The following is a 13,938-nucleotide window of genomic DNA, read 5'->3' as shown; positions in this document are numbered from 1 at the left end:
AAAGACGTCTACCAGAACCTAGGAATTTTGCAAGGAACCCATGCTCGAGTTGGTGATCTGAAGGATGCTTTGTTGTCCGAATTCCAGCGACTTGTGAAGCTGGTGCTGAAATCGCATCTCTCGGGGTAGAATAAAATAAGCGCATTGAATATATTTACTATCCATTCACTGGCTTCTGCATTCGGAATATTGCCATGGACGAAGACCGATCTAGAAAATGTCCGGCGACGGATACGGACTAGTGGTTGTAGTTCCCATAATATTGTCAGCTACAGATATTGTACCTAAATCCCCCATGGCTTCCCGTGTCCTGGGACTCTCACAGAATCTTAGCAAACATTTGAATTCTACGGGATTTTCTCCGTTCTCCCATAGACGGCCGTAATGATGAACGTAGACCACACTGAACTTTGCAAGCTTTGCTACAATATAAACATTCAGAATCCATACCCGCAGTTGCTAGTTAAGAACTTCTTTTCTTATGTTAATCAAACCGTCTTCAATTCACCAACATTTGTATGAATAATAAAATAAATGAAATAAAATCTGTTACGAAAATGCTCACGTTTTCCGGTTTCATTTTCATTATTTCATAGCATTGAACGTATTGAACAGTTCAATATTGACATTTGGGTATACAACCTATCTGGCAAGGCTATATTTTAAAACGTCAAGATTTAATTTGAACTTTTGCCGGTTTGTTTACAATTGGGCGATTCTGTTTTTGATTTGAAATGTTATCCCATTGAAATGGATTTTACAACGTCACTAGATTTCGGTAGTAGTATCCTTGCTAATATCGAGAGAGCCGAGAAGAAATTCGCGTCAGCTGGCAAAACTGCCACCGGTACTAAACGGAAAGAAGTCGGTAGCGAAGTCATCGATGAGTCTCCAACGAACAAATCAACAAAAACTGGGAAAAGTTCTAAGGAAAACTCGAAGGATTCGTTAACACAATCTAGATATAGACGTAGAGCATTGAGGAAGAATAAGTCGGATTCAGTTTTACAAAGCAAACAGGAACCAGCCGTGAAAAATGGAAACACGCAGAAGGAGAATTTCTCGGATTTCTTTAATACTCCCATGGAATTTGGAGTTTTTTCAGTTGAGAAAAAAGTAAATGATGCGGTGAACGCTAATTTAGCAGAACCTGATAAAAGTAGCAACCTTAATCGCCAATCTCCTGAGGCAGAACAGAAGGAACTGAATAACCTGGACGACATGTTCGCTGAAAGCATGGACTTCAGCGAGCAGATTCGCTTCTCATTGAAGGACAGTCCTCCTAAAAAGGAAAGCGTCATAAACATAGAAGACTCGTCTTTCAGTTTTCGTGATCTAGACTGCTCTGAAGATATGGTCCTTGAAAAAGCATTATGCAATAGTGACCTGAAAGAATTAGGGCTCGAATTTTGTTCAGAATCTCCTACTGTTGAACGCTCCACCAAAGTTGCTATGGATCCCCTTGCAAATGGGGAGAACTTGCATGTTAAAGAGCTGAGCTTTATGCTAGCTAACCAGGATGTGGCAAATTTAATTGTTGATATGTCTTCGGAAATGATACTAGAAGAAGATGTGAAACGCGCTCCCACAAGAAATAGAAATACAACTGCAGCCGGAATTAACCGCATTTTGTCGCAGAATCTAACAATAGAAACTGAGGAAATAATCAATATCGAGGAAACTAGCTTTATTGCTCCAGTTAAACAATCCGCAGAGAAGGATGCAACAGCAAAGCAAGAGGATTCGCTCATGCCTTCTAAAAAGGAAATACTTTCCGTTCTCAAGTCTGAAGATGTTAGTCTGAAACCATCGCAGTTCCCAGTAATGCAGGCTTCTCTTGCAAAGATAGATTCCCCAAAAGATTTAAATTTAAGCAAATGCAGCGGACCAGTATTAAACTGGTCCTTGTCAACTGATCCCGAGGAGACACCGAAAAAAGACCGACTACAAGCAGAAAATAAAAAGGAATCGAACCCACCCAACACCCACACAACTGCGTTGAAGGATATCGCAAACTGGAATTTACCACCGAGTATAATTAAGGAATATCATAGTAAGGGCATTCGGCAAATGTTCGACTGGCAAGTGGAGTGTCTAAGTAACCCAAAGGTGAGTGCGTTGTCTTCTAATTGAATGGGACGCATTGATTGTCCCACAATTTATCGGCCGTTGTTATCTAACTTAGGTTTATATTTCATTAAAATTCCTGTCCAACAGCGCAGTCTGCCAAAAATTTAGGCGAAACGGTAGAGGCAACAATAGCCATGCATTCGATATATTCGCGTGGAGAAAGTTGAAAGATGGGTTGGATAAAGTAAAATAATCCGCGCTTTCCGGGCTCCATCCAGTTCCTACAGCTTTTCCTGTATCGCAGTTACTGCTGCGTTTATCGCACTCCAATTTGCTTCCGACCTCAGCATCTCCTCCACGAAATTGTGGGGTCCGATTATTGCTTTGAAGGCATCGTTAAACTCCTCTCAATCGTGAATCTCCCAATTTGGGTCTGGGGACTCATCCTATTCGAAGCGATGCAAATACTTCATGTATCCACCGTGTCCCGTAAGGAACTGTGTTATGTCGTAATTCAACTCTCCATGTTTCCGCTCAACCCATCTTTCAATACCCGGGATCAGTGTATGGGTAAAGCGGTCTTTTTCAGAATTATCATATCGTTCCTGCCATCTCCTGTACAGCTCACTTCGGCCAGATTCGCCCTCCTTCTCCGGTGAAGACAGAGTGGCTCATTTGCTAGAAGATCCAAGGAAACACCCCCGCAATGACACACACTGCCTCACCGGATACTGTCCTACATGTACTGCACACCCTCAGCGCGATTGGCCGGTATGCCGAACTTACCCTGGTTCACTGTGTTATCCGCCAAGACAGGAGCCGCATACAGTAGGATGGTTTTCATCATTCCTGCGATAAACATCCGGCGATTAGATTTTAACAGTCCAATATTAGGCATCATCCTTGTTAGACATAAATTAAACTTTGCTGCCTTTTCGTGCACATAATCCAAGTGCTCCTGGAAGCTCAACTTGGCATAGATGTGTTGTTTTTTCTGCGATTGGTTATAAGAAGCGTCTCTGTCTTATCTTCCGCCGGGTACAGTTTCACCATTTAGAGCCATACTTTGATGGCATGAATAGTTTCACTTCAATACAGTTCCACGTCCTGAGGGTGTTTCGCAACTACTACCACCGCCAGGTCGTCTACAAAACCAATCAATGCTTAAGACTTGCGGTTTCGTCCAAGGCAAAGGCAACTCATCAGACACCGCCTCACCTCTGCCCTGGGAGGACTGTGACCGAAGTGGTTACACGGTAGTATTTGCTCCCTTTTATTATTTAAAAAACACGGCAGAGGTGAGGCAGCATCTGATGAGTTGCCTCTGCCCTGGACGAAACCGCAAGTCTTAAATTTTGCATCTTGGGTCCAAGAACGAGGGTTCCGTGGGCCACAACGGCTAAAGCATGTTGCTTTCCAACTTGTCCGGTCCGATATTAAGTGGATGGCGGACTTAAGAATCACTCAATTCCTAAACAAAATTTCAGTCAATGCCCCCATTGACGTGCGAAGGCCGAGCACTCCGTCATACATTATGTTCCACAGCAGCGGCCCCAATACGGAGCCTTGGGGAACACCTGCTGCCACAACATATTCCTTGGGTCGATCATCCATCTTATACCAAAGAAGTCTCTTCAAGAGACAACTCTCGATTATCCGGGCTAAGTAACAAAGCCAGGGCGCCCTTAATGCAACCCCAGTTGGCCGAGTTAAAGGCATTCCTGTCATCCAGCGTCACCACCACGCAGCACCTACCAATGGCGATGCCCTGAGCCAGGTCTACAACCATTGCTATTGGATCGATAGTGGATCGTGCGCTGCGAAATCCATACTGCCGCTCCGATAGATCAACAGCTAGCTCGACGAAGCAGCCTGTTGTATATCTTTCCAACATCTCTTGTATATCACTTAAACATTTTCTCCATAGTGTCTCAAAGACAGATAGGGTGACATGAAGAGGTTGCGCCAGGTGGTTTTTACCACTTCCGTAGCAGAAGCAACCTCTGCCTTCTCCATTGGGTGGGAAGCACTCCTTCCCCCACGCACAATTCAAATGTGCTTATAAACCATGCATGCCTGATTTTAGCAGCCAGCTTCAGTGCTTTGTTCGGAATCCCATCCAATCCCGGAGCCTTCTTCTTCTTTTTCTTGAGCCTTTGTCCCGTTCACAAGCGGGGTGGGCTCGTCGTGATCGGTTTCGCCATTTGACTCTATCGAATACCTGATCTGGGTGCAATCTAGAGGCTTTTAAATACCCATCCAGCGTATCTAGCCACCGTAGTTTCGGCCTACCTTTTGGTCTTTTACCACCGATTTCGATGTTCAGACCAATCTTGGCAAGTAAATTCTTGTTAGCACGAATTGTGTGACCATACCATCGAAGACGCCTCTCTCGCAATTTTTTTACGATCGGTGCAACCCCATAACGATCGCGGACATTCTTATTTCGGATGCGATCTAAACATGTCGCGCCACTAGTCCAACGCAACATCTTCGTCTCCATTACCGCAAAACGTCGTTCATTGTCTTTTATAGTTAGCCAACACTCAGAACCATAGAGAGCGACAGGACGGACGACATTACAGTAAAATAAAATTTGAGACGTTCGTTGATACGTCGATCACAAAGAACACCAGTTGTAGAACGCCACTTCATCCAGGTTGCGTTAATGCGTGAAGCAATTTCATAACGCAGTTCTCCATTGGCTGATAGCGTTGATCCGAGGTATTTAAATCGCTCAGTTCTGGGCAGATCACTGCCGCTGACAGTGATTGTGCCTGTTTCATGGGGATCGGTCGTCAAAAATTCAGTTTTGTTTAGATTCAATCTGAGACCGTGTTGCATGAGGCGATCATTCCATTTTTGGACAAATTGCTTGAGATCATTTTTGCTATCAGATGCTAGGAAAACATCATCGGCATAAAGGAGTGTATAGGGCGCTGGACGTTGGATGTCCCGTGTGACGGTGTCCATAACAAGAACAAAGAGGAGTGGTGAGAAGTGTTGGTTCCCAGCTATCCGCTTTCCACAGCTCAGATGCAATGTCGTCAGGTCCTGTTACTTTCCCCGATTTCATTCGTTTTATAGCCTCCTCGAATTCAGTTGCGCTGACATGAAAGTCCTGAGGGTTTAACGTGAGTACCTACCGTGTAGGCATAATCCCACGGTCCTCTTCGGGCACGGATTGATTTGGAGACCACAATCAAACCCCGCCATGACTGGCACAGTGGTACTGGTTTATACTGAGTGCAGGCTCAGCATTCATACCAGTGGATGCAAGGCCTATCTAACACCTCTGGCGCAACTAAGGGGTACGGCACCCGAGTTGTACAGCGCATTCTCCTGGAGCATATGCTCTCAGAGGGTCATCCTGGTTCCCACGGTATTAGATGACATTCGGTGAGGCTTCAGATGAGTCCCTTGCACTCGCGTCTGATCGCCCTCCTCGAGTGCGTGAGGACGAGTTGCGCTGACAGGTGGAACTGGTCCAAATGTCGCCAATGATTGTGGAAATGGAGAATGAGCAAATTCTTCACGGACCTTCATTTCAACATAATCATTACAAAGCCAATTTCGGTTGATGTACCGCATACCCGACTTGGGTGCATGCCATTAGAATTTGCATTTTTCGTTGCCGACAGCAGTGGCTGATTCCTATACTTTATTTGTGAATGGGGAAGGAACTGTTGTGCAGCGCTCATCACTACGTAAGTAAATTACAACCATTTACAGATTAAATTAGATTTGTTATTTATTTATTTAAATACGAATATTGAAACAAACAACGTTGAGCAGATTGTGCTACTGTTGCTCCGTGGGTTCTCCTGGTCCTCATTCCGCTATCGACAGTGGGGCTCGAGTGCTTCCGCTCCGGGTGTGAGTTCCCCTTCGGTTGTGATTGAGTTTTTCGTTCGTTGTGGGTATTGGACGACTCTTCGTTTTCTTTAGGAAATCCGTTTATTTTCGCGAATGTCGTTTAATAACAGCGCGGCAAACGCCTGCGACACCTTCGCAATCTCCGTGGCCGCAGTGGCTGTAAGAATGCAATCGTTTTGGTGACGTAACCCAGAGGCCTGGTTCCGGGAATTGGAGGCGCAGTTTGCGCTCACGAACATCACCGCTGATGCCATAAATTTTAATCACGCGCTCGTCGACCTGGACGAGGAGTCGATTGGACTCGTCGCCGATGTTCTAGAGGAATATTCCTACTCGAAATTGAAGGGCACCCTCATTAAGCGACTGTTGGTAAGTCAGTGAGTCAGCAAAGCTGAATCACTTGCTGACAGCTCACTCCCGCTCGACCGCTGAAGCAGTTGGTCGGATATAAGGTTGGGGTTGAGCTTCTCAAGTCGCTGTGGTTGCAACGACTACCGCAAAGCTCCCAGGCCATTTTGGCCTGTGCTTTTGTTTCGTTTACTTGGATGCTGTTTTGGTCGCCTCTTCTTCAGTGTTTGAGCATTTGGAACATTTGGAATGCATTTTTCAACGTCTCCTTGATGCCGGTCTTGTGCTTAACGTTGAAAAGTGCAAATTCCTTCAACAGCAGATGAAGTTTTCAGGCCACATAATTTCCCTTGAGGGATTCCAACCGGATCTAGACAAAGTTCTGACCATCATGGACTTTCCACAACCTAAAACGATCAAGGATCTGCGAAGATTTTTGGGCATGTTAAACTTCCATCGTCGATTCTTGCCCAAAGCATGTTATTATCAAGCGTCCTTAATGGCAACTTGTCTGAACCCAAGACTAAAGACTCACGCGTGATTACGTGGTCTACAGAGGTCTTCCAGGCTTTTGAGCTAGCAAAACGACATCTGGCTGACGCTACACTCCTGTCATTTCCTCAGATAGATGCACCCCTAGCTGTATTCATCAATGTTCAGACATCGCAGTAAGTGCTGCCCTTCACCAAAAAGCGGACCAAATCTGGCAGTCGTTGAACTTCTTTTCCATAAATTGAATACAACTCGAAAGAACTACAACGCCTATAATCGTGATCTATTAGCCGTGTACATGGCAATAAAGTACTTCCGATACTCCCTAGAAGGTAGGCCGTTTGCAATGTTTACAGACCTCAAGCCCCTTAATTTCGCGTATAAATAGAAGCCCTTACAAAACGTCCCCTTGCCAACTCCGGACATCCAACAAGTCTCTTCTCTTCGATTTAATGTGGTCCTCGTTTAAATAATGGACATTTAACGAAATTCTCCATTTATTCCAGGTATTATTCGATCATTCAAATCTTGTTTACAGTGCCCCTACATCAGCGGGAAAAACTCTAGTCAGTGAAATATTAACACTAAAAACAGTTATAGAGAGGAAGAAAAAAGCCTTGATTATTCTACCCTTCATATCAGTAGTCAGAGAGAAAATGTGTTATCTCCAGGTGAGTTAAACATGAATATATTTTCGTTAAACTCTCATCAAGATCATCATACAAACAGGATCTTCTCACTTCATCAGGCTATCGGGTGGATGGCTTCTTCGGTGGTTATACCCCGCCTGGAGGTTTTGATAATATCAACATTGCAATTTGCACAATTGAAAAAGCAAACTCAATTATCAACAAACTTTTAGAACAGAATAAATTAGATTGCATTGGAATGATAGTAGTGGACGAAATTCACTTAATCTCCGATCCTGGCCGTGGTTACATTCTTGAGTTACTTCTCGCCAAAGTGACCTACATGTGTCGAAAGAACTCACTGAAAATTCAAGTTGTTGCCATGTCTGCTACTTTATCGAATATAATTTTGTTACAAAAATGGTTGCAAGCAGAGTTCTATGTGACCAATTTTCGACCGGTTGAATTACAAGAGATGATCAAAGTAGGAACTAAGATTTATAACAACAAAATGGATTTGATTCGAGAACTTAAGCCTGAGGAATCGGCTAGATTTAGCAAAGATCAAGATCACATTGCACAGCTTTGTATTGAAACGATTTTAATTGAATGTTCAGTTATTGTTTTTTGTCCCTCGAAAGATTGGTGTGAAACATTATGCATGCATTTAGCTGGCTCAATTTTTAATTCAATAAAGTTCGGAGACTCGATAAGCGAAAAACTAGGGGCTCAAGTGAAAAAATCAGAATTGGAAGAAGTTAAAATGCAACTTAAGAATTGCCCAGCTGGTAAGTGTTTTGTAAAGGATTAAAATGATCAAATAAATCGTATGCTAGCCGATTTATATATACTTGCTAGGCCTGGATTCTGTGTTATCAAAAACAGTACCCTATGGATGTGCATTTCATCATGCAGGCTTGACTTCAGAAGAACGTGACATTATTGAATCGAATTTCAAAAGTGGTGCATTGAAAATTTTAGCCGCAACAAGTACTCTTAGTTCGGGTGTAAATTTACCTGCCCGAAGAGTTATAATTCGTTCCCCATTATTTGCCGGCAAAAAAATGAATCCTCTCACATATAAACAAATGATTGGTCGAGCTGGACGCACGGGCAAGGTAAGGATTCTCATTTAAAATTAAACTTAACAAAAAATTTGCAGAAATGAATGTTCTCTTTTCAAAAGGATACGTTGGGAGAATCCATTCTCATTTGTACTGAGGCAAATTGCAAAGCAGGAAAGGAATTAGTGTGTTCGGAGCTATTGCCGATACAATCATGTTTGAGTCTTGAGAGCAGCGTGAGTTAATATTAATATGTTATACTTTTGGTTCATACAAAAATTCGCTGAAGAGCAAATAACAAGGATAAATTGTCAATTCTTTCATACTTTATTGAAATCATCATCATCATCAATGGCGCAATGGTCTAGATCTGCCTTAATAAGGAACTCCAGACATCCTGGTTTTGCACTGAAGTCCACCAATTCGAAATCCCTAAAAGCTGTCTGGCGTCCTGACCTACGCCATTGCTCCATCTTAGGCAGGGTCTACCTCGTCTTTTTTTTCTACCATAGATTGCCCTTGTAGACTTTCCGGGCTGGATCATCCTCATCCATATGGATTAACTGACCAGCCCACCGTAACCTATTGAGCCGGATTTTATCCACAACCTGACGGTCATGATGTCGCTCATAGATTTCGTCGTTATGTAGGCTACGGAATCATCCATCCTCATGTAGGGGGCCAAAAATTCTTCGGAGGATTCTTCTTTCGAACACGGCCAAGAATTTCGCAATTCTTCTTGGTAAGAACCCAAGTCTCCGAGGAATACATGAGGACTGGCAAGATCATTGTCTGGTACAGTAAGAGCTTGACCCTATGGTGAGCCGCTTCGAGCAGAACAGTTTTTGTAAGCTGAAATAGGCTCTGTTGGCTGCTAACAGCCTTGCGCGAATTTCATCATCGTAGCTATTATCGGTTGTGATTTTCGACCCTAGATAGGAGAAATTATCAACGGTCTCAAAGTTGTATTCTCCTATCTTTATTCTTCCCGCTTGACCAGTATGGTTTCATGTTGTTGGTTGGTTGGTTTTCGATGCTGACGTTGCCACTATATATTTTGTCTTGCCTTCATTGATGTGCAGCCCAAGATCTCGCGCCGCCTGCTCGATCTCGGTCTCCGGGTCGTTCTTCCCATGATGTCAATATCGTCAGCGTAGGTCAGTAGTTGGGTGGACTTAAAGAGGATCAATCGCATTTACTTCAGCATCACGGACCACATTCTCCAGGGCCAGGTTAAAGAGGACGAATGATAGCGCATCCTCTTGTCCTAAACCGTTGTTTATGTCGAATGGTCTTGAGAATGATCTTGCTGCTTTTATCTAGCCTTGTACATTGGTCAGGGTCAGCCCAGTCAGGCTTATCAATTTCGTCGGGATACCGAACTCTCTCATGGCCGTGTACAGTTTTATCCTGGCTATGCTATCATAGGTGGCTTTGAAGGTGATGAAAAGATAGTGCAACTGATGTCCATATTGCAACAGTTTTTCCATCGCTTGCCGCAGAGAGAAAATCTGATCTGTTGCTGATTTGCCTGGAGTGGAGTCTCTTTGGTATGGGCCATTCATATAATTCATGATTGGTTTTTGGTGTTGACGTTGCCACCATATAGTTTGTCTTCCCTTCATTGATGTGCAGCCCAAGACCTCGCGTCAGTTCACGCCTGCTTGATATGGATGAAGGCAGTTTGTACATCTCGGGTGGTTCTTCCCATGATGTCGATATCGTCAGCATAGGCCAGTAGTTGGCTGGACTTAAAGAGGATCGTACCTCTTGCATTTACCTCAGCATCACTGATCACTTTCTCGAGGGCCAGGTTAAAGAGGACGCATGATAAGGCATCCCATTATTGTAGACCATTGTTGATGTCGAATGGTCTTGAGAGTGACCCTGCTGCTTTTATCTGGCCTCGCACTTTGGTCAGGGTCAGCCTAGTCAGTCTTATCAATTTCGTCGGGATGCCGAATTCTCTCATGGCCGTGTACAGTTTTACCCTGGCGGCTTTAAAGTCGATAAATAGATGGTGCAACTGGTGTCCATATTCCAACAGTTTTTCCGCTGCAGAGAGAAAATCTGATCTGTTGCTGATTTACCTGGAGTGAAGCTGCAACCCGCCGATGTTCTGGTTGTTCAGTAGCTCATCAAAGTACTCAATCCATCGCTCCAATATGCCCGCTCTTTTTCTTTCGCTCTTTGTCTCGGCAGGATGAGCATCGAGGTGTACAAGGCTTCATTCTGCTGACATGTTGGTAAAACTTGCGCACCTGGTGCGGTTGCTTCCTATACTTTTCGAATTCACAGACTTGTTGGTTCTCCCAGGCTTCCTTTTTCCGTCTGTGAAGTTACTTCTCCGCTCGCCGGAATTCGTGATAAGTCTCTGCGCGTGCCCGTGTTCTTTGAGAATGCAACATTACTCGGTATGCAGCATTCTTCCGTTCCGTTGCGATCAAACCAGCTGTTCCGACTCCTTTTGCGGCTGGGGCCAAGTATGTTTGTGGCCGTATCAATGATAACGTTCTTCAGGGGGTTGTAAAGATCATTTGTTGATGCTTCACCTCCAGGTCCTCTGTTGACTGCCGTTATTGCGGCATCCATTTCCCTCTTATAGGTGTCGCGGAGGGCTGTGTTGTGGATGGCTTCAGTGTTAACTTTCACCCGATTGTCAAAGGGGATTCTGGGTGGTGTTGTGGTGCCAACGAGATAGTGATCCAAGTCTATATTGGCCCCTCTATATGTTCTGACATTCATCAAGGCTGAGAGGTGGCGCCGTTCGATCAACACGTGGTCAATTTGGTTGAAAGTGGTCCCGTCTGGAGAGGCCCATGTATGTTTGTGGACCGCTTTCCGCGCAAACCAGGTACTTCCAACAACCATTTCGTGTGACACTGCTAATTGAATGATCCGCAGTCCGTTATCATTTGTATGTTGGTACAAACTATGGGAGCCAACGTATCGCCTGAATACGGGCTCCTTCCTTACTTGGCTGTTTAAATTCCCAAGTATGATTTTGATATCATATCTAGGACAGGCTTCGAGGGTTCGTTCTACTAGGTATCCTTCTCCGACTCTGCAGTCTCCTCTGTAGGGTCGCAAACGTTAATGAGGCTCATATTTCTAAACTTGCCTCGCAAGCGCAGAGGGCATAGCCGTTCGCTTATGTTTTGAAAACCGATAACAGCAGGTTTCATTTTTTGGCTAACTAAGAAACCTACCCCGAGCACACGGTTTACTAGATTGTTACTTTAATATATGATTTAGCGGCTCTTCTCTAGGAAACCGGTCCCTGTTCAACGCGTCTCCTGTAACGCTGTTACACCAGCCCTATATTGGGACAGAGTATCGGCAAGCTGCTTGGCAGCTTCATCTCTGTACAGGGAGCGCACGTTCCATGAGAAAATGCGCAGATCGTTATTCCTTTGTCGTTGCCGGGTTCGTCGTTATGTAATCCGTCCAGTCCGAGGCTCCTGTTGTGGTTGTCAGCCCTACCCAACCCCCAACCTGGAGTACTAGTTGGTACAATTTGTCCCGTTTTTAGGCGCGGGGGACTTACCTTCATCTTTCTCCATCTGCAGCTTTTCATTAAGAAAGAGCTCCCAGCGGTCACCACATAGAAGTGGAGGTGGGGTTTGGTAGTAGAGCTGTTGGTGTTGGTTCAGCAGGCATTTCCCGGGTTTTATGCTCCATCGTGGGTTCCAATCCACGTTTCGCCCTGGGACCTATACTACCCTTTGCACACCTCTGAAATACGATAAATAAATTCGTTAGTCAAAATTTATGGGCCTATATCATTTGGCCGTCCGGTAGCAGAGCTAACATATCAATCGAAAAGAGGAAATCTAATGTCGTAAATCACATAATCCTGTTGTTGGCTCGTCTTGATTTCTCTTTTTAGAAATGTATCTATTATTTATACTAAATAATGCGATCATGTTACAGATGCCACTGAAAAGAGCTCTACTAGAAGTACTTTCATCAGGAATAGCAAACACTAAAGATGATGTTCATAATTTTCTTGAATGTACACTTTTGCACATTCAAAACTCACATGACTCGAAATTAGATAGTATAACCGAAACAAATTTAGACTCCGGAAATCATTCAGGTGATATGGAAACAACAAAAGAGGAGAAAGATCCATTAAATGATTCGCTGCAATTCCTGATTGAATATGAATTCATCCGACTGCAAATGAACGAAGAAACAAAGGAAATGAATTATGTTCCGACGAGGCTAGGAATGGCGTGCCTATGTATGTCCGTTAATATTTTGCTTTAAGACTTGAAATATTTATCATTAAATTTTCAGCATCATCACTGCCACCAAATGATGGGTTGCTTTTATTTTCGGAGTTACAAAAGTCACGACGATGCTTTGTATTAGAAACGGAGTTACATGCAGTATATTTGGTTACTCCATATTCAGTATGTTATCAACTCCAAGAAATTGATTGGCTTCTTTATTTGGACTTGCATGAGAGGCTTTCATCTTCAATGAAACGTGTTGCTGAGTTGGTCGGTGTAAAGGAATCATTTCTTGTTAAGGCAATGAGAGGACATACAAAGCTCGATTATAAGACATTGCAAATTCATAAAAGGTAAAGGGTTCATCTTTTATATATCCTCATATCGTTGTTCATGCTTATATATTGTGTCTCTCTTAACCTATTTTCTTATACGCATTCTTTTAATCCTACCTGAAGTCTGATTAAATTTTCCGTTGAAACAGTTACTATCCATTCTTCAAAAACATAAAACTTTGTTTTTTTTTTAATTAATAAAACTTTGGTTCCAGATTCTACACAGCACTAGCCTTACAGGAGCTGGTGAACGAAGTACCCCTCAACGCTGTTTCTGAAAAATATAAGTGTTCCCGGGGTTTACTGCAAAGCTTGCAGCAGATGTCGTCAACATTTGCTGGAATTGTTACATCTTTTTGTAATGCATTAAACTGGACAATGTTAGCTTTGATTGTGAGTGAATTCAAGGAGCGACTGTTTTTCGGTGTCCATCGGGACTTAATCGATTTGATGCGAATACCCGATTTAAATGCACAAAAGGCTCGTGCTCTATTCAATGCCGGTATTACTAGCTTAGTAGATCTAGCGAATGCAGATTGTTTTACCGTGGAGAAGATTTTATTCAATAGTGTGAGCTTTGATTCAGAGAAAAAACACGATGAAGAAAATGAATATGATGCTAACAAACGGAAAGTTTTGAGATGCTTATATATAACTGGAAAAATAGGTAAGTACATTATAGCTTGTTTTGCAATCCTGATATTTTGGCACCCCAAAATACCTTCAATTCACCCATATGTGCTTTCGACTCGTTAGGAAATACACAAATTGTGATGGTCAGACTGAATTTCACTTTTAACTGCTCAAATTCTCCTTGAAGGCTCTGAAAAAACATACCCTGCCTCATAATCTCCAAAGTTTATTCATTTCCCCTCATCGTTCCTAT

The 13,938-nt window shown here is 43.4% G+C and overlaps 1 protein-coding gene across 1 annotated transcript in view; it reads left to right on the top strand.

The window, feature by feature from the left end:
* Positions 1 to 750: 750 nt before the first annotated feature.
* Positions 751 to 13,938, top strand: part of LOC119647638 (DNA polymerase theta) — a 28,904-nt gene continuing 15,716 nt past the window's right edge. Inside the window, exons 1-9 of the mRNA XM_038048700.1 lie at positions 751 to 2,109; positions 7,293 to 7,457; positions 7,516 to 8,203; positions 8,274 to 8,533; positions 8,602 to 8,715; positions 12,413 to 12,539; positions 12,600 to 12,725; positions 12,782 to 13,070; positions 13,268 to 13,719. Coding sequence (XP_037904628.1) covers positions 751 to 2,109; positions 7,293 to 7,457; positions 7,516 to 8,203; positions 8,274 to 8,533; positions 8,602 to 8,715; positions 12,413 to 12,539; positions 12,600 to 12,725; positions 12,782 to 13,070; positions 13,268 to 13,719 — 3,580 coding nt within the window. The remainder of the gene's footprint in view (positions 2,110 to 7,292; positions 7,458 to 7,515; positions 8,204 to 8,273; positions 8,534 to 8,601; positions 8,716 to 12,412; positions 12,540 to 12,599; positions 12,726 to 12,781; positions 13,071 to 13,267; positions 13,720 to 13,938) is intronic.

The sequence above is a fragment of the Hermetia illucens genome, chromosome 2 (assembly GCF_905115235.1).
Source record: "Hermetia illucens chromosome 2, iHerIll2.2.curated.20191125, whole genome shotgun sequence".
NCBI lineage: Eukaryota > Metazoa > Arthropoda > Insecta > Diptera > Stratiomyidae > Hermetia > Hermetia illucens.
Note: the sequence above shows the minus strand (reverse complement) of the source record. Positions and strands in the feature narration are given on the sequence as shown.